This window comes from Plecotus auritus (assembly GCF_963455305.1).
Source record: "Plecotus auritus genome assembly, chromosome: 12".
Classification (NCBI taxonomy): domain Eukaryota; kingdom Metazoa; phylum Chordata; class Mammalia; order Chiroptera; family Vespertilionidae; genus Plecotus; species Plecotus auritus.
This window is the reverse complement of record NC_137778.1, coordinates 41,687,510-41,708,348: the sequence shown is the minus strand read 5'-3', so window position 1 is coordinate 41,708,348 and position 20,839 is coordinate 41,687,510. Positions and strand designations below refer to the sequence as shown.

Here is a 20,839-nt window from a genome sequence, read left to right as displayed (position 1 = left end):
AGATCAAGATCATTAAGGGGATCATTTGCCGAATGTCTCAGTGTACAGAAACAAGAACACCTGAGTGTCTGCAAGCAAGAGCAGATAGTTCTACTTCACTGCTGCACGAGGTGAATGCAGGAGTAAAGCATGAATTAGTCCAGAAATGAGCCCTGGCCTGAGCGCCCACCGGGCTGCTGGGTGCACAACGCCCCAGAAGACAAAACACGTGTTTCAACACTTTGTTCCGTACACTGAGTTCCGCCTGCGTGGACCTCACGGAGTTGCAAAAAGAACTTGCTGTCTCCGAGGAATCCTGTCTCTACAGTAAACCCACACCCACACGCTCACTGCACCCTCCTGGCCTCCAGGCAGGGGCGGGAATCCCGCCGCCAGGGCGGCCGACTGCGCAGGCGCCACGCCCCTGCCCGCTCCCCGCTCCCCGCCCGCACATGCGCAACAGACTCCTTCTGTCGGGCTTCCCTCCTCCTTCCTCAGCTCAGTTGAGGTATCGCCTCTCTGTTCCTTCTTTGACAACTTCTTAAAGCCTCACACTCTCTCGGGCACGTTTCAGTTTTTAATACCTTCCGCAGCCGCCTGGAATTCTAACCACGTTCCTTTCCAATCACTGCAGAGCCACGCCCTCCAGCCCCAGGGACCGCCCTCCAGTCCCAGGAACCGCCCTCCAAAGTGTCACTCTCGCGAGAGGCTCGCGAGAAGGCGACCACCTCTCGCGGCATTTCCGTGCTACCAGAATCCTTCGCGCGAGGCGGAAAACTTACACATTGGTCCCAGCTTGTGTTCCACTGCGGTGCTACGCTCCGCGTCCCGGTCCTTCCTTCTCCGGGGCCGATGGCGGCCCCCGAGCAGCCGCTGCCCGCGGCCAGAGGATGCCCGAGCTCCGCTTCGCTGTCCCCGCCGCGGGGCGACCGAACCCTCCTCGTGAGGCACCTGCCGGCCGAGCTGACCGCGGAGGAGAAAGAGGACTTGCTTAAGTATTTCGGGGCGCAGTCCGTGCGCGTCCTGTCCGATAAGGGGCGACTGGTAAGGGCGCTCGCGTGGGGAGATGCGCTCCCGGCGTGGGGCTCCCCTTTTCCATCCCGATCTCCCGCGGGTCCAGCGACGTTTTGATGGGCGGAAGCCTGGATCGGTGACAGCGCCGCGGGAAAGGGAGGTGTGGGGGGGGGGAAGGCGAGGCTGAAGAACGCAACGTGCCTTAGTTATGTACCCATCTTGAGGATCCCAAAACGCCTCGGAAAATGGGGGTGTTTCTCCCAGTCTCCGTACTCTCGGAAATAGGGAAGAAGGACTTAAAAAATATTGGTTCATTTATAAGCCAGTAATAAGACAGTCCATGAACATAGAGGAGAAACTGCAATAGTAAATTGGAGTGAACTAGTTACAGAATTTCTATTTCATTTCTTTTATACCCGAAGATGTTTTAGCTGGATTTGTCTGCATTAGAAGAGGAACGGCGCTGTTAAGTTTCTGCAAGGTGGTCTCCGATGGGGCAAGTCATCCATGGTGCTGAAGTCCCCCTAGGCCTAGGCGAATGGTTCTGACATGCAGCCAGGGTTGAGGATCAGTGAAAAAGACCAGTTTTGATCCAAGTGTCAGGTGCAGTAAGTCCTCGATGTCATTGACAGGTGCTGCAACTTTAAGCAAAAGGACATATAAGGAATCTGGTCTTACCATAGGTGATTGACAGAAACAAGAGTTACTCAAGCTCCCGAGGCAGCTCATCAACTAGTAAGGAGAGGACTTTTGAACAAAATGACATTCATTATTCAAGGGCCTGCTGTGGACCAGCAGATACAAATATTCTATGGCGACAGAATCTAGGCGATTCAGTTTACGTGCACTTAATCAAGTCATCTTGGATCGGATTAGACAAAAGTAACAATGTACTCAAGCAACTTGAAATGCTTTAGGCAAGAACTCTTTCTTAGCATGATAATTTATTTTCTTTTGACTTAGTGTTCCTTTTCTGTTATAAAAATATTCACAATTTGTATTTAAAAATAGAGTTCTTCCTTTGAACCCGTATTACAAAGATAAAGCCCAAAGGAAACATGCACTCAAGGAATTTTCTTTCTTATGAACATTTTTAAACTCTGCATTTGGGTATATAAAGCTTAAGATCTTTATATGTATTATAAAATGGCAGATATTTTATATTTTTGGAGAGTTTAAGGATAGTCCTTTGGGTATAGTAGTAGTTTAGAAACTTTTGATGTGTTGAACTATTTGACGGATGTCAAGCGAGCTCGCGCGCGTGCGCGTGTATGTGCGCGCGCATACCTGTAACAAAAAAGGCTACATAGTTTCCATCTCCAGTCTGATCCAGAAAAGATTCAAAACCACTGTAATGAAGTTAGCTTTAATCAGTTAAAGTGATCTTGATTTTTCATTCTTTTCCAAGATTTTATCAATGTGTCAAATCACTAATAACTGGTAAAATGTCAGACTTCCTTATGAAAAACTGAAATTATATTTGAAATAATTTTTGTACTTTAATTCTTTTTCAGAAACATACAGCGTTTGCTACTTTCCCTAATGAAAAAGCAGCTGTAAAGGTGGGACTTTTTCTTTACTATCAAAGTTAACAATTATCCAGTCTTGGTTCAAAAATAACGCATGAACTATAGTTTTTAAAAAGCAAAAGGGTTTGTATTTCAAGATTTGGCTCCACAGGCTCCCTTTGACTCTGCCAGTTGGCAGATCTTACCCAAACAAAGTCTAGGTATTGGGATCTAAGAACAGTAGATTAACTGTGTGCTGGATTTAATCAGATTTTAATTTTGCTAAGTGATAGGAAGCCAGTAAGAAAGGCTGGGCAGCCTGAAATTAGAAATGGGAAAGAAAGAGCCAAAGGATTGATAACAGCATTAACAAAGGCCATGTGTAAATGTAGGTGGTCTCTAACAAATCACTGTTGGTTCAGTTATCAAATTCCTATTCTTCTCTTCCAACTGAAGGCACTGACAAGACTCCACCAGCTGAAACTTCTAGGTCACACTTTAGTTGTTGAATTTGCAAAAGAGCAAGATGAAGTTCATTCCCCATGTCCCTCTGCAGGCACAGACAAAAAGAAGAGGTGCGTACATAGTTGGGTTTTTCTAACATTGATACATCTCTCTGATTGAATCTAGTACATTCAAACAATGTATTTTTGTTCCTAGTCGTGCATTAGGAGTTGATTTAATATTAGGGATTAATGTGGGAAGAGGGTTGTGTTAACAACATTGTATTACAGACAGTGGGTGTCATGCATAGATAAGACTTTTGCAATCAAAGACTGGTATTTGGTTTCAGTTATAACTCTTTGTAAGTTATATAACCTATACAAATAAACTTTACACCAGTGGTTCTCGAAGACTAGTAGTCCCTGGACCAGCTGCATCCTCTAGGACAGTGGTCGGCAAACTGCGGCTCATGAGCCCCATGTGGCTCGCGAGCCGCAGTTTGCCACTCTGTTGACTAATGAGTTTGCCAACCACTGCGTAAGGCATTACCCTTACCCAGAAGTTTTGACTTCAGGTTAAAGACATTAGTACATTATTAAAATGTTTTTTAAGTGTTTTTCCCTAAGGCAGTGGTCGGCAAACTCATTAGTCAACAGAGCGGCAAACCGCGGCTCGCGAGCCGCATGTGGCTCGCGAGCTGCAGTTTGCCAACCACTGCTCTAGGATCTTGACTGGCATACAGATTTCTGGGCCTTCACCTGGTTTTCTAAGTTAGAAATTGGGGGAGAGGAGCAATGTGGTTATAGAAATTGGGGCATCGCTGTTGTATACCAGGTAAATTTCAGGGGTTCTCAATCTTCAGTGAGATTTACCACACCGTCTTCCTAGGGTTTCAATGAAGATTAAATGAAATGATGCATGTCACGGACAGTATCTGAACATTTTACTTATATGGAACCGTTTTCATAATGCCACGTGTGAAAAGATAACTTTTTTTTCTGTATGTATTTTTTCACTCTGTTTCTAAAGTTCAGATCAACTTTGGTTCTGTGTGTCCTAGGTCTGAGGAGCCTGTGGAAGATGATAAAGAAAAAAAAGAACTTGGTTGTTTGACTGTAGAAAACGGAATTGCACCAAACCATGGGTGAGTGCTTTTCTTTGTATTTTGTTGTTCTTTTAATTTTGTTGTTCTGGGTGTGTGTGTGTGTGTGTGTGTGTGTGTGTGTGTGTGTGTGTGTATTGTAAATCAGATAATTTATTCAAAAGGGATATTTTTTCATGTCTATTTTTAATCTGTCGATTAAACATTTTGAGCTATAAGAATTGGTCACTGAATTTGGTTCCATTAGAATGTTCAGAGCTACGAGATAAGGTCTGATAAGAAAATTCTTATTTTCCTGTAATGCGGCCAGAAGATAGCTTTCCTCCTAAATGTGCTTGTTTGGGTCTATTAGGCACCAAGCAACCCTAGAGTACTGAATTATTGGATCGGTTCTGAATGTTACCAGATTATCTACAACGAGTTCTTGACATGAAACTCAGTGGAACACAGTAAGCATTTTAAATGTTTTTTCTAGGCTGACATTTCCTCTGGATTCCTGCCTCAAGTACATGTACCCCCCGCCGTCCAGCACAATCCTCGCAAACATAGTGAACGCCCTGGCAAGTGTGCCCAAGTTCTACGTCCAGGTGCGTAGAGTGAAACCAGCGTTCCCCACAGGAAATGCATGAGGAACTTGACGTTTTATTTTCCATGCCAATTCTCAGAGTTTTCCATAGAGTACTAATTAGACTAATTCCGACAGGCATGGATAGTGCTGTAGCTTAAAGCTGTCATAATCAGTGCAGTCTGCTGTAACTGTGCCACAGAGTAGGCGGCTTATAAACAACAGAAAATGATTTCTTACGTCTGGAAGTTCGAGATCAGGTTGCCAGCGAGGTGGTGTTCTGGTGTGGGCCCTCTTCGGGTGGCAGATGGCCTGGCATATGACCTAATTACTTCCCAAAGCCCCATCCCTTCCCCCCACCTCCTAATACCTTCACATTGGGGGTCAGGATTCAGCATGTGAATTGGGGGTGGGGGGTTGGGTCACAGACATTCAGTCCATTTCAAATGGTAATGAAATATTATTGCATTCAAGTACAGGCTTTTATAAACTACTAGAGGCCTGGTGCATGACATTCGTGCACTGGGGGGCTGTAGGGGGGGCGGGGTTCCTTAGCCCGGCCTGTGCCCTCTCGCAGTTCGGGACCCCTCGGGGGATGTCCGACTGCTGTGGAGGCTGTGCTCGCCAGCCATGAGCCGGCTTCTGGCTGAGCAGCGCTCCCCCGGTGGGAGCATACTGACCACCAGGGGACAGTTCCTGCATTGAGCTCCTGGCCCCTGTGGTCAGTTAGTGTCGTAGCGACCAGTCATTCTGGAGCTCGGTCAATTTGCATATTAGCCTTTTATTATATAGGAATGGCATAAGCAGCCCATTATGTTTAGTATTAATACTAATAAACACAAGATAATTTGGGAAATGCAATTTCTGGTAATTCTTGGTTACTGTAGCATACACCTTGAAGTAGTGATTCTTAAAGGAAAGGACATAGTTGACCCCTTGGCAAAGGTTTGAAAGTATTGATAGTAACAGGATACTTTTTGAAGTACAGAATGTAGATAATGTTGATTTTGTTACTTTACAATGATCAAGGGGGAAATAGCATGGGAGAAGATTTTGTATTGTAATAATGAGAATAACGTTTGCAGAGCTGACAGGAATTTAGGAAGGCTAACCTGAGATACACCAGGGCCTGCTCCAGGCCTGTCATGGGGTCGTGAAGGTGAGAGGTCTGCCGGCCTCTGCACCACATTAATCGGTAGTGTCATCGCAGAGTTTTTAAGTACATAAAACCTGAGCTGAACACCATTTTACTAAGCGGTTCTAAATGCTCTGTCACTTTAAGGTGCTTCATCTTATGAATAAAATGAATTTGCCCACACCTTTTGGACCAATCACTGCACGGCCTCCCATGGTAAGAAAGCTCTTAGAATTTTCAAGATTGAAAACTGCTCCTCCAGGGGCGGGATTACTGAGGCTACACGCTCCAGGTGCTGGGCCTTTGACCTCTCCTGTGCCCTGAAACCCAGGAGCAGGTACAGTCACTGTGATGGGGATGAGGGTCACGTGGAGAACGGAGAGTGGCAGAGCCGCCAAGGAAGGCCGGCCCCCTGCAGAGCGGTTAGCCCTTTGATCCAGAGCAGCGTGCCCCTTGCGACTTCCTTATCTCACCGCCTGACTTCCTTATCTCACCCCCGCCGCGGTTTTGTGGCGTAGAGAGCTTTCATGGCAGAAGAAAGGTTGCTGATATTTTAATGAGAACTTCCTGTGCACATTGATCAGCCATTCAGGTAGCAGGCATTGTCTGCTCGGGAGTGATTCCAGTCATTTTGCCACGGTCCTTTCCGGATGACCACCATGAGAAATGACTTTCAGTCCTGACATTTACATGGAAAAATCTCCCGCCACCCCAGTGTCTGGCTCAGTGCAAGGGTATTACGATTATGCCAACTGCAGTTGACAGATAAACTCAAGTCTTAGTCACTTGACGCAATAGAAGCTACTTCTTGCCCATGTCAAGTTCATTCCAAAAATAGGGCAGCGTGATGCTCTGCCCTGCTGAGTCATTCTACGACCTCGGTTGTCCCCACGGGTGTCCCAGGTCAGTGAGGGCTTGCCGTGCAGCCTGCCGAGCAAGAAGGAAGAGAATTTCACGTGTGGAAGGTTTTCATGCCAACCCTTCGTTGGCAAAAACAGTTCCCTGGTGAATCTTAACTGCCAGGGAAGTTGGAAATACTTGGTTACTTTCGCATACACCTTTAAGGAGAGACTCTTAAAGGTGTATGCCAGGTGCCAGGAAGAAGCAGCACGTGTTTGCTCAGCTAGCCATCTGCCACGCAGGTGTCCCTCCGCGTGTGGAGTTTGTCCGAATAGCATGAGCTAGAGAGATGAGAACCATGCATCGAATGGAATGGTTTATCTGTTCTGGAAACATCACCGGTTTTGTTGTTGCTGTTTAGTATGAAGACTATGTGCCGTTACACGCCCCTCTGCCACCTGCGTCTCCTCGGCCCCCGGAGGAACCGCCTTTGCCGGACGAGGACGAGGACTTATCGAGTCAAGAGTCCGAATACGAAAGCAGCGATGAGGAAGACCGACAGAGGTCCGTGACTTCATATCATACTTGTTTAGATTCGAAGAGATACACTCTCTGAGAAGAGATTCTCTTGCTCTTCTGAATTTTACTGTAATTCTTGGTCATTTGGGGACATTAGAACTTGTTCATCCCCAGCGCCAACCCCTCAAGCATATAGTAGTTATACATTTTTTTTTAAGCCTCACCCAAGGATATGTTTATTGATTGTGTTTTCTTTTTTAGAGAGAGGAATGGCGGGGGGTGGGGGGGAAGAGAGAGAAAGAAACATTGATGTGAGAGAGAAACATCGATCAGTGAGTTGCCTCCTGTACTCACCCCAGCCAGGAATCAAACTGGCAACCTTTTGGTGTACGGAAATAATGTTTTCCTTCTCCTTCCCCCAAGGCAGAATGGCCAAACTAATGGAATTAGCGAATCTTCAGCCCAAAAGACCAAAAGCAACAAGACAGCGCCATGTGAGAAAAAGGCGAAAAATAAAGGACATGCTGACCACACCGGCGCCCGTGTCTCACAGGTGGTTCTGTTTTGGATTATGGAATGAGGGTTCTGTAGGCGCTAGTCTGCTTGCGGAACTCTCATTTCTTCAATACAGTTGTGGCAGAGATGTCTGTTTGCCATGAATTTCTATGCATTTCCATATCTTAATCAGATTAAATTACTCTTAATTGTGATTTTAATTTCATGGAACTTTTCTATGTCAATTTCCCTTGAGCTCATAACTTCATAAATTGAGAAAGGCGTTTGTTAAAATGATCTTTTTCTCCATTTTCAATAGTTCTCACGTACTGTCTCTTACTTGCTGAGTGACTATGCAATCTGTCTAAACTAGGAACTTCATAGGACTCACAGTAGAACGTGTCGGGGTTTATGGAAGTAGTTCATGCAGGTTTTACTTGGTGAACTGCCTGTAGTGTTGAGTGCTTTGTCAGTGTTAGCTTTTTAAAGTACAGTAAACACGAAATAGTGTTTTCCCGGGGACGTTCTTTGCGGTTGCGAAGTAACGCTGTGATTGTTTGTGAACTGCATGCAGTTTGCACCCGGTGCTGTCACCGTCGGATGTATTCGATCAACCACAGCCGGTCGGGAATAAAAAGATTGAGTTCCATATATCTACCGACATGCCAGCTGCATTTAAGAAAGATTTGGAAAAGGAAGATGATTTTGAAGAACAAAATCCTGGTAAGCATGTTCTAGTTCTTTTTATTTTTTTTCGTATAAAGGAATGCTCTCTATTTTTTTATTGAATTTACTGGGGAGCCATTGGTTAATACAGTTATATAGGTTTCAGGGGCCCAATTCTATAATATATCATCTGTATATGGTTCGCTGTATCATCTGTATATGGTTCGCCGTGCCAAGTCAAGTCTCTTTCCATACATTTGTCCCTTCTTTACTCTCTCCTACCTCCCCCATCTCTGCTTCCCTCTGGCAGTCACCATACTGTTGTCTGTCTATGAGTTAATCTCTTTTTGTTTGTTTTTTTAATCCTTTCACATTTACTTTAAGGAATTTAAAGTAAATGTTCTTTATTTTATTTTTTTCTTTATTGATTAAGGTATTACATATGTGTCCTTATCCCCCCATTACCCCTCCACCCCCCCACTCATGCCCTCACCCCCCTGGTGTCTGTGTCCATTGGTTAGGCTTATATGCATGCATACAAGTCCTTTGGTTGATCTCTCCCCCTTATCCCCACCCTCCCCTACCTTCCCTCTGAGGCTTGACGGCCTAATCGATGTTTCTCCGTCTCTGGATCTGTTTTTGTTCATCAGTTTATGTTGTTCATTATATTCCACAAATGAGTGAGATCATGTGATATTCATCTTTCTCCGACTGGCTTATTTCGCTTAGCATAGTTCTTTAAATGTGATATCAACACGTTGCTCAGTCAGCGTTTGTGTTAGAATTACGTTCTGTACGCAGCGTTTCCGTCTTAGTGTTTGTGAACTCTGTGAAATGTGCAGTCAGGGCTTCCTCAGGACCATGGCATACGGTCCCTGGTCCCCTTTTTATACACTTGGAGTTGGTGCTTCCGGTGGGAATGTCACATTGCCTGTTGGCAGTAATGGACTCCGAGGAGCGCTGGAGTCTGGTTTGCACTGATGTTCACACTGGGAATGAACTAGAAGGATTCTTACGCTGACTGACTTTTTCATTGCTCGCTAAGTGTGATGTGCAGTGGTTTTCTTAGTATAATCGTCGTGTTGGTTAGGAAACAGCAATGAGACGGCCTTGTGAGTAGGTGCCGGCGGGCGCCAGTTCTGTTAGTACAAGTTTTTGTACATCACGAAGACACGGTCCTAGTCCCGCAAACCCTGAAGTACTTACTATTTGAACCTTGACAAGTAGACTGTGCCTGCCTGTTGTAAAGTAATGAGAAAAACACCAAAGGGCTTCGTGCCAAAGACGTCTGGAAAACTAAAACTGGAAAACAGACTGTCTTGAAAGGAGGGATTTTTAATGGCTCCTGTTGACCTTCACCCTTAGATTTACCTGCCGCCCAAGGTGATGCGTCCGCTGTAGGGTTTGGGAAGATCTTCCCCAAACCTAACCTGAGTCCCGCGGAGGAAAGTAAGGAGGACTCGGACGAGACGCCGTCCGAGTGTATCTCCAGGCGGGCGCTGGAGAAGGGCCGGGTCTCTAGAGAAGGTAATTTCATGACCGGAACCAGCCTTGCTCCCTTCAGGCCATCAAACTGATATAAAATATCTTAACTTTGCTTCCTTGTTTTGTTTTTAAATAAGAAATGGAGACACTTTCGGTTTTCAGAAGTTATGAACCTGGTGAACCAAACTGTAGGATTTATGTAAAGAATTTAGCTAAACATGTTCAAGAAAAGGTAGGTCAACATTTGTAAATGAAGTTTATTATTTTACTATTTATTTTTTTGGCTGGACTTCCTTACTTTTTTTTTTTTTTTTTCCTTATTGAAATTCTAGGACCTTAAATTTATTTTTGGAAGATATGTTGACTTTTCATCAGAAACACAACGGATCATGTAAGTGGCCGTTATATTCTGCGTTTCCTTTTCGCCGGTGAGGAAGTAACCCGGTTCATCCCCGCGCCCGTCCCTTGTGAGAAGCCGGAGGCAGCAGGCTCTTTGCAAATGGCCAGGTCGTAGCCATTCAGTGTTTCATCTCAGTGCAGGCCACGTGGTCCCGTTGCAGCAGCTCAGGGCTGCGTCTGGAGCATGAGAGCAGCCACCAACAACACCTAAAACTGTTGGTGGCCGAGCTCTAGTAAAATGTACTCAGAGAAACAGCCTCATCAGAAGCTCGGGTCCCAAAGCAGAGGTTCGCCTGCATAGCAATCACCTGGAGAGGGTCTGGGTCCCTCCCCAGAGAGCCTGGGTTTCCAGACCGAGGCAGGGCCTGTGGCTTTGCATTCCTCAGAGCTCAGGGATGCCGCCAGAGCTGCTGGTGCCGAGCCCACGGGGAAAACCAGGGCTGGTGCCTCGCCCTGTGGCCCACCGCAGCCAGGCACAGGTTCTCACTCGCCCCCTGGCCGTCACTTCTCTGAACGGGACTGAGTCGAGCAAGGCTCCTATGGAGCGTAACCGAGGGATATGCTTTGTAAATGATATAACAGCTAATGTCTGCAGTTAGAATTTTATTCTTTGAAATTCCATAAAGTTGGCTCCTAAGTCCATAAGACTGTTGGCCATGTAAACTAGAAGTAGAAGAGGTGAGGAGAGAGACCTCTCAACTAGTTAATTTTGCTTTAAACTTCTTGAGCAACCAGCCCTTTTCAAGTCTAGTCTGTACCTTTTTAGATAGGTATGCACGGGTCTTAGAATTCTCCATTATATGCATTGGTCCACGATGCCTCTTCTTATTAGAATATCAAAAGATTTTCTTGCTGGTCCTTTTTCTTGTTGCTGCCTTTAAGTCATGACGGTAAGAAACATAAATAAATATTTTATGTACGTCGATATGTACAAATGTGTGTATACATTCTCTTCTTCTCTTTCCAGGATTGCCTGCAATTAGAGTTTCATGGGGAAAATAATTCTATATGGAGAAAGTGGTACACGACAAAATGACAGATTAATAATTGTTCCCCATGGGACTTAGTCATGTGAATTTTAAAATTTCACTGCATTTTTTCATGCTTTATATGATTTTCCTAGTCCTGTAGACTCTAAATGGCAAGCAGTACTTTAGTTACAAGTTATAACCTGCTTTTTCTAAGGAGTCTCCAATATAGCTTTGTGTTCAAAATGTTAAAAAAATACAGTATGGAAGAGTGGAACTCTACACCTGCAATAATACATGTGCTTCGTATTTCGGTCTCTGACTTGAGCTCAGTAAAACGACAGTGAAGAAACCACTGTCTCCGTGGGCATCCCTGTGAAGTGGTGATTAGTAACATCTCTTCCTGCTCTGAAATCCGTTCTTTTTCTGGGGTTATGATGATCAGCCCTTCTGTTCTTGGTCATATCGTTGTTTTTTGTCTCTTGAGTAATAGTATTGAGTTGGTTGCATGGAATTTTTAAAAAATAGAGATATGACATAACTTAAGAAATGTGCTTCATAGTTGCTGGTAAGATAATTTTTAAATCACATAAATACATTTAAGATAGCTAAAAAATACATGTAAGCGCATCCTCAAACTTCGATTGTCTACTCATAGAATCAATTTTAGAACTGACTACAAAATAAAATTTTAGAAAGCGAGGAATTGATGTGCTAATGAGGTTGTACAGTTGTTTTCATTCTGAAATGGCAACATTTCCATTCATTTGGTCACCATGGTTTGACATGCTTTGACTCAAACCCGCTCGTTCTTCTGACCTCTAGGTTTGACATCCGCCTGATGAAGGAGGGCCGCATGAAAGGACAGGCCTTCATTGGGCTCCCCAACGAAAAAGCGGCAGCAAAGGCCTTGAAGGAAGCTAATGGATATGTTCTTTTTGGAAAACCTATGGTGGTTGTATCCTTTTAACCTGTCTGTCCCAAACACTCTAGTTTTTAGGAGAAGAGTATAGTTGAAACTAATTTTTATCAGCCTTTAGAAGACTTAACAACTGGCATTCGTACTCAATCACAGACGTTCCTGGCTGAGAGAGATGAGTGTTGTTTAGATGAATATTGGACAGGAAGGAACCTCAGCAGCAGCATGAGGTTATTAAGATGTAGCCAAGTCTAAACCTTTCTCTTACACAGCCCAACAGTGCGTGTGCACGCTGAGCCTGAGCCTGCAGTCCCCCAAAATTCCTTTAGGGTCATTAAAGAGATCCAGTTCATTGTAGTTTTATCTTGTATTTTATCATATTGTAATTCATATTTGCATTTAAGAATTTTCATAAACAAAATAGACCATTGATTAATTACCCTGCTTTTAGCGAAGGTAGTTTTCAAGTTATTAAATCAGTGGGGTAAATGAAGGTCCAGGTGTGGAAAATACTGACTGGAGAGAAAGGTACATTTTTTACTTCTCCCCCAAATCATGGACAGCAGGTAGATAAAACGTATTTAACAAATGTCTGAGAGTATAAAAATAAATATAAAAGGTAAATTCAAAAACTGTACTTCTACTCTGAATTAGAAAGTTCTTGATAATTAGGAAAGATTGCTTCCATGTTTGTAAAGGAAACCTTAATTTTTAAATATTAGCAATTCGCTCGATCTGCTAGACCAAAACAAGATTCTAAAGAAGGAAAAAGGAAGTGACACAAATTGGTGAAGGTAAGTGTGGATATGAATGAATGAAAGGAGAAGACTCTTTGAGATTCTGCCACCTACACTCTTATGGAGGAGGGCCCTGTCATTTCCCCGCCCACCACACCTGTCTACCACTTGGAGCTGGTAGAGCAGTAACGCAAGTGAAAGCCCTTAGTCAGGGCCTTGCATCCATCTCTCCATCTCATCTCTAACTGTGCAGTTAATTCTCATTCAGCTTCAACATTATAACTACGGAATAAAGCCTATCTGTATATAAAAGTTCCATTTGGAAAATGGGTTTTATGAGGGGAGTGTGTGTTAGATTGCCAGAGTTTCTGTTCAGGAGGTCTGGGGTGGGGACCTTGGGAAACCAAGAAACCAGCTCTCCTCCCCCTCCGGCCCCCCAGTTTTTCTGTGACAGGGTGTGTGGGCCAAGCCAGGACAAATCAGTCATCCTTGGTGGGCCTGAGCACTTGCATTACTAATTACTAATTGGACATTTAAGAGAAGTGCATACGTGTCTTTCATGGAATGAAATCTTTTGTCTTTCAAATGTGTAATTCTAATGCACACTCAAGTAATTTTATTATTAAAAATGGTAGAATTACATTTCCAACTTTAAAGTTGGGTTACATTGATGAAAGAAAAATAAATGGAAATATATCCTTTTTTATTTTATTTAAAATATTTCTGCCTCTGTACACTGGAAGAACATGAAGTAAATGGGTCAAAATTACTGGTGTTAAGCTGAAAAAATTATTTAACTTAGAGAAAATTTTGCTTCATGTGTATTCCTTTTATGAGATACCTTAAATATTTGAATTTTGTTTTAAAACATCTATAGTGGTATAGTCATAAGTCCTACAAATGCCTTAGTGGAACAGTTAACAAGAAACAATATTTAGTGTGTGTTTTTAAAAATCATTTATATGTAAACATGTGGAAAATGAGAAGAAATTAAACTGCAACCCGCTGTTCTTCTTTAGAAGCATCCCTGCGTACATACCGCTGTAACACTGTCATGCAAAGTGTATCCTTTCTCGTATCCTTTTGGGGGCAGTACTTTTGTTTTTGGTTTTCCTTAGAAATGTTTTGTCCCTCCCACCCATTGGTCCAGAATAAGCAATACTTTTTGCAACTTAAAGGAAATATTTCTAAATATCAGTGTTGATTGAACAAATCTTTTATGGGTTTGTTTAGATGTGTTGCTAAATTTTCTAGACTTTCCTTTAGGTTACGTAATTTTTTCAGGGAAAGTTAGTGAATCAGGTCAATTTATTTACTTGTAGAATGTATGCATTTACTTTAATACAGAATTTAGCCCTTTTTCTTCATTTATGTAATTTCTAGACCAAATTCAGTAACATGTGTTCTGTTTATAACATACTAAAGGCCCGGTGCATGGATTCGTGCACTGGTAGGGTCCCTCGGCCTAGCCTGCGGGGATCAGACCAAAACCAGCTCTCCAACATCCCCTGAGGGGTCCTGGATTGCGAGAGGGTGGTTCTCGGGTGATGCACCCCTGAACTGGGCTCCCTCCTCTCTGGTTCCGGGTGCGTCACCCGAGAACTGCAACTGCCACATGACTGCAGCTCAGCAGCTCCTGCATTGAGCGTCTGCCCCCTGGTGGACAGTGTGCATCATAGCTACTGGCTGGTCGGCCAGTCACTTAGGCCTTTATATATATAGATTTAGTTTAGGTATTCTGTATAATGTGCTGTAAAATTTGGTTGGGGAAATGTTTTTTTTTTTATTATTTTAAGAATTCAAATATTAAAAAATATTAGCTAGTTAAAAAATAGCATAAGTAGATTCCTATGTAAATTCCAAATAAGAGTAGCAGACCTCACGTTTGAAGTGTTGTTGAAATTTCCTTTGAGACAGACAGCAAGTAGGAGTATCTTTTTCCTCTTTCTTTTTCTAACCCAAACAAAACAAAAGCAAGAAGAAAAGTGTAACAGAGGTGGAAGACAGAATGTTGACTCAGGGTAGCACATTAAGTGGAGAGAAATAGTCCCAGTGGATATGTCAGAACAGTGGTTTCCAGACTAGTTCATGACCAGGATTACCCAGAACTGAGTCTCAGACTTGATTGCACATTGAAATAACCTGGGAAACTTTTAATGTATTGATTCAAAAACAAAAAACACTAAAAAAATCTACTGATGCCTGGGTTCCTCCCCCAGAGTTCTGACTTATCGATCTGGTGTGCAACATAGATTCTGGGATTTTTTAGACCTCCCTAAGTTTTGACTCTAATATGTAACCCAGGTTGAGAACCTCCTAGGAAGGATTTTTAGACTGAGATTCCTGAACTGGGTCCTAGAATTAATAAATCAAATCTCTGGGAATCGATGAAGAATCTAATTTGAAAAGGATCCTTCCCTTAGTATAGTTATAAGGACTGACCAGTTTGGATACGACTTTGTGAGATTAAAATGGTTAGCTACCTAATGTCACTACCCATCTACCTTTCTAGGTAGGAAAATAAAGGTTGGTTGGTGCCTCTACATTTCCTTCTTGCAAATCCTGCTATTCTTAGTCCTGTGGAGACAATTCAAACATCTGTTAATAATCACTGTCATCCTAAGAGTGCAAAAAATTACAGATATTGAAATTACTTTTTTTCCCAGTAGGGGGTTAAATGTGTTTTTTTTTTTAATATTATAAATCAGTTTCTTTAGAACCTTTTTTAGACAAATAAAATGTTGTACTGACATGATTCACTAATTTTCTAAGTATAAATATTTTAGCTTTTATTTATTTTTAAACTAATGAACTGTTTTATACTCATTACTGCTTTCAATGAATTTTTATGGTATTTTAGGTTCCTTTTGAATTCCATGTCTTTCCTGTGTTTTGCATCTTTGAGAAGAAATTGACCATCTGGGCTATGGAACTGTGCGTAACAGCTTTTAAAGTGTATTTAAAAATTAAGTGTATTTGCACTTAAATTAGTTTATTGGACATATATTATGTGCATTTTAATCAGCTTTCTATATAATAAATTATTTTTTTCACTAAAATATTCTTAATTTTAATGTTTTACATAGCTAGGAAAGTATGATTTTATTAAGGTGGTTTTACAATATTAAATTGTATTTTAATATTACAAATAATGCCCCTTTTTAATTCCTACCTGCATACCAGTGCACTTACTTGCAAAATTTTCTTTAATAGTGATCGTATTTCTTGTAATTCTTTTAGGAGTTTTGTTTGTCTGGCTATGAGTTGTGTGTGTGTGTGTGTGTGTGTGTGTGTGTGTTTTCCAGTTTAGGGAATTTGTTTAGTCTTTGATTTTTGTGCCCCCATAATCTGTTAGAATATCATTCAAAAGGTACATATGTTTCCCATATAAAATTCCCTTCCCTTGGTGAAATTAGTTTCAGCTGTAGGTAAGTAGGAAAACTTTCATATACAGACATATCTCACAGATATTACAGTTTGGTTCGAGATCACCACAATAAAGCGAGTCACATTTTTTTGATTGCCCAGTGCCTATAAAAGTTATGTTTATACTGTAGCCTATTAAATATGCAATAGCATTATATCTAAAAACCACAATACACATACCTTAATTTACAAATTCTTTATTGCTGGAAAAAAAAATGCTACCATAGTCTGAGCCTACAGTGAGTCATCTTTTTTTATTTGCTGATGGAGGGTCTTACCTTGATTATTAATGAGCAAAAATACTTGGAAAGTAATCTTTTCTACTGAGCAGTAGGCCTCAACAGAAGGCTTAAAATGTCTAGTAAGCCATGTTTAAACAGATGTGCTGTTCCATTTTCAGAGCCCGGCAGAGAAGATTTAGCATAGTCCTTAAATGCCGCAGGACTTCCAGAATGGTCAATGTGCACTGGCTTCACCTGAAAGCCACAGCTGCATTAGCCCCTAACGAGAGAGTCAGCCTGTCCTTTGAAGCGTTGAAGCCAGGCATTGACCTCTCCTGTCCCGCTATGGAAGTCCCAGTGGCATCTTCTTGCAGTGTCACTGTTACCTACACTGAAGCCTGTTGTGGAGTGCGGCCGCCTCCTCCATCATCTTGGCTAGCTCCCTGGCTGACTTGCTGCAGCTTCTGCATCGGCACCCGCGGCTCACCTGCCCTTTGGTGATGTGGAGACGCCGTCTTTCCTTAAAGCACATGACCCAGTCTCCACCCGCTCCAGACTTGCTCCTGAGCTTCCTCACTTTCCCCACCTTAGAACAGACGAGAGCTGGGGCCTGGCTCTGGACTAGGCTTTGGCTTAATGAGGTTGTGGCTGGTTTGTCCTATCCAGACCGTTCAAGTTTCCTCCTATCAGCTTTCTTGTCATCTGTGTGCTCACTGGAGTAACACTTCTCATTTCCTTCAGTAACTTTTCCTTTGCTTCCACAACTCAGCTGTCTGTCTGGTGCTGGAGGCCTAGCCTGTGGCCATCTTGGTTTTGGACATGCCTTCCTCACTAAGCTTCCTCATCCTTAGCTTCTGACTTAGAGTGAGAGACCTGTGACTCTTCCTTGCACGTGAACACTTAGAGGCTACTGTAGGGTTATTAATTGGTCTCATTTCATTATTGTGTTTCAGGGAGTAGAGAGGCATGAGGAGAGGGAGAGGCAGGGAACGGCTGGCCGGTGGAGCAGTCAGAACAAACACAACAATATCTGATATGTAAACTCTGGTTAGTACGGTTGTTTCCCATTATGCCTTCTACAAGGGCTCGGATGAGTGTGAAGCAGTGAGACACCTCATGTGTTTGTTCCCTTTAAGGAGTCTGCCTCCTGTTAGTAACATGAACAGTCAGTGTAATCCTGGTAAGTCAGTCATCAGACAGAGGCACAGCATTCAGGTTGCTGTTTTAGGTGAGTCAGAAAGCATTTACTGTGTAAATAAGACTCCTTCAAAATCAATATCAAGAGATACTAAGGCTTTCAGAGGAAGTAAGGGAACAGGATCAATAGCTAACGTTCACCAGGCGCTGTGCTGAGTGCTTAGATGTAGGAATTATTTGATGTTTACCACCCCGTAAGAAAACACGTCCCTCTGTGAGTAATGGAGTTTTTAAGTAAACTCCTACTGTAAGTGAAGACATTTTGTTTGTTCCATTTAATTTCCTTAACTCATGCATATACAACAAAAATAGTGACCTCAGTGGGACTGTTCAGTAGACATGAGAGCAGACCAGTGTGTTAGGCACGTAAGAGATAGAGCTGATGGTTCTTAGGAGGAATAGAGTTCCCACCCAAGAACTTAAGCAACTGACATTTGCGGAAGCAAGCTGTATAGAGGCACAGCAGTCACAAAGAGAGCGGGCGGGGGGAGGGGGGTCTCAAATACGCAACTCAGACTCGGCAGCATGGAGAGCGTGCCAGGAGGAGAGGCCCTGCACCACACAGGCTGAGCTCTGACGCCCTGGGGAAGGGAGGAGGCCAAACAGGACTTAGAACATCAGGACAACATATAAACACCGCATGGGGATCGCGTCTGTTAAACATGGACATCGGTTAGAAATGAGGAGAAGGGTGTTGACAACATAAGGTATTTTATTTGAAAGATTATGACAGCACCAGGATACCACTTACTAGTAGTTAATATACCAGGGTCCTTGAAAATCCCAGAATACAGAAGAAAATCTGAGCCACAGATTATTTTATTACTTGAAACTTTTCAGAGCTTAGACAAAAATAGACACAGAGAACAGCATTAGGTATTTATGGAGGCACTGCCTGCCTCGCTGTGGAAGAAGAAGATGAAAGGAGATGAAGTTGGAGTGGGCAGCGCTGTATGGATTCTATTTTTCTTTAAAAGGATGTTTGAAGAATATTTTGGCAAAATGTTAACATTTATTAAACCTGGGTCTTGGGACATGGAGTCTCTTTTTTTAATTACATCTTTCTGTATGACAAACATATCACAGCTAAAACAAAAATAAAACAAAATAGCGGCATACCTCTAAACCAGTTTCTCAGCTATTTTTTAAAATGACTGTCCCTCCCAAAGGAGCATTTTTAGACTTTTTTAATCAACTGACATGAAATTTTAAAATCACAGCACACTGTATGTCTGCCTGTGCACTGTGTGTCTGTCCGTGATGAAAGGAAGGTTTTTCTTCCTCCCTCACCAGAGAACGGAACAATGGCCAACAGTTTGGAAGACACACGGTTCTGTACCGTTAAACGGTGACATCATACAAAGTGTGTCCTTTGACCTCAGCCAAATTAAACCAGATAGCAAGTAACAGGGGAACTTCAAATTTCCTGGATATTAAATAACACATCGTTAAATAACAAATAGAGCAAATCAGCATTCTTAAGGGAAATTAGAAAATAATTGAATTTGAATGAATGAAAATACAACAAAAATTTGTGAGGTACAGCTAAAGAAGTGTTTAAAGGGAATTTGCTTATATTAGAAAAGAATCAAAACGACAGATTGATGATGTACATTCTACTTTAAGGAACTAGAAAGCGAATAAATTAAACCCAGAGCAAGCAGGAAAAGGAAATAACAGTAATAAGCACAAACCAATACCTTGTAAACAGGAAATACCATTGTAAACAAAACTAGTTCTAGCCAGATTGCAAAGGAAAGTAAGAGACCCTTCCCCCTCCTCCCTCCCAAATTGTAAGAATATAATACTGAAATTTGAACAAATTTCTTTTTATAAATTTGACAATTTTAGTGATATGGACCAATTTCTTGAAAGTGAAAAACTACCAAAGCTTGTTCAAGAAGTAGGTGGCTTGAATAATCCTTTTTCTATTTAATAAATTTACTTCGTAATTCAAACTCTTCCTGCAAAGAAAGCTCATGGTCTAGGTATTTTCAGTAGTAAATTCTGCTAAATAGCAAATGAAAACGAACAATCCTATGGAAGCAAACACTTCCAAATTAATTTTCTGAGTCCTGCATTATCTTGATACTAAAACCAGGCAAAGTACAAGAAAACTACAATATCCCAATTTCTCATGAGTATAGATGCAAAATCCTCAATGCAGTGTCAATAAGTTGATCAAACTGTAAATAGAATTATACATCATGGTCAAGTGAAATTTATTCTGGGAAGTTCAGACTACTTCAAATTCTGAAAGTCAGATGTAATTCATCATGTCAACAGAGTAAACAAAAGCATAAAGGAAGGGAAAGCATTTGACAAAATTAAACATCCGTCCATAAGAACTCAGTACACTAGGAATAGGAAAGAGCTTAATTTGGTAAAGAATGGCTACAAAACCTATGGCTATGCTAATACTTCCTGGTTAAAGGCTCAATGTTTTCCTCCTAAGATGAGAGAAAGGCAAGGAAGTGCACACTCCCCATCCCTATTCAACATCTCCTTGACAGCCAGTGCATAAACGGGAAAGCCATACAAATCAAACGTAAAGAAATAAGTTGTCCTTATTCAGAAATGCCATGTAGAAAATCCCAGGGAATTAAAAGGTTCCTACAACTAATAAGGGAGTTAAGGTTACAAAATTAAAAGGTGTAGAAATCAAATGTACATCAATATACGAGCAATAAGCAACTACATTTTGAAAATGTTCTAAAAGTACCATTTGCAATAGTACCAAAGGGGAAATAATTAGCTATAAATCTACCAAAATATGTACTACCTCTGTATGGTGAAAACCCCCCACCAATGATCCTAATATATAAAAAGCCAAGGGCCGTCATGACTGAAACAACCAGATGGACGACCAGACAGCAGGTTGCATGGGGGCAACCAGGCCGGCAGGGGGGTTAGTGAGGGACAACCAAATGACTGAACATCAGGCTGCATGGGACGACCAGGCCGGCAGGGGAGACAGTTGGGGGTGACCAGGCGGGCAGGGGGGAGGCAGTTAGGGGTGGTAAGGCAGGCAGGTGAGCAGTTAGGAGCCAGTGGTAGGATTGTGAGAGGGATGTCCCAGATTGGAGAGGGTGCAGGCTTGGCTGAGGGAATCCCTCCTCATGCATGAATTTCATGCACCGGGCCTCTAGTCTATATATATAAAAGGCGAATATCCAAAGTATCCCCTTGGGAGTTTGATCGCTCACTATGACGTGCGCTG

General features: G+C 42.4%; 1 protein-coding gene across 5 annotated transcripts in view; it reads left to right on the top strand.

The window, feature by feature from the left end:
- The first annotated feature begins 652 nt into the window (after window positions 1-652).
- The window catches only part of RNPC3 (RNA binding region (RNP1, RRM) containing 3), a 29,338-nt gene continuing 9,151 nt past the window's right edge, over window positions 653-20,839 (top strand). Inside the window, exons 1-15 of one of the 5 annotated variants that reach the window (XR_013959425.1) lie at window positions 653-1,023; window positions 2,508-2,555; window positions 2,958-3,076; window positions 4,006-4,089; window positions 4,523-4,634; window positions 5,895-5,963; window positions 7,009-7,151; window positions 7,534-7,659; window positions 8,176-8,324; window positions 9,633-9,794; window positions 9,890-9,984; window positions 10,085-10,143; window positions 11,945-12,077; window positions 12,761-12,832; window positions 13,795-13,850. Coding sequence is in view for 3 of the 5 variants with exons in the window: in XM_080648020.1 (XP_080504146.1) it covers window positions 832-1,023; window positions 2,508-2,555; window positions 2,958-3,076; window positions 4,006-4,089; window positions 4,523-4,634; window positions 5,895-5,963; window positions 7,009-7,151; window positions 7,534-7,659; window positions 8,176-8,324; window positions 9,633-9,794; window positions 9,890-9,984; window positions 10,085-10,143; window positions 11,945-12,077; window positions 12,761-12,817 (1,548 nt within the window). In the remaining 2 variants the exon portion in view is untranslated. Of the gene's footprint in view, window positions 1,024-2,507; window positions 2,556-2,957; window positions 3,077-4,005; window positions 4,090-4,522; window positions 4,635-5,894; window positions 5,964-7,008; window positions 7,152-7,533; window positions 7,660-8,175; window positions 8,325-9,632; window positions 9,795-9,889; window positions 9,985-10,084; window positions 10,144-11,944; window positions 12,078-12,760; window positions 12,833-13,794; window positions 15,922-20,839 lie in introns of those variants that run through there. The other 4 variants (XR_013959426.1, XM_080648020.1, XM_080648019.1 and 1 more) reach the window with 4 other exon arrangements.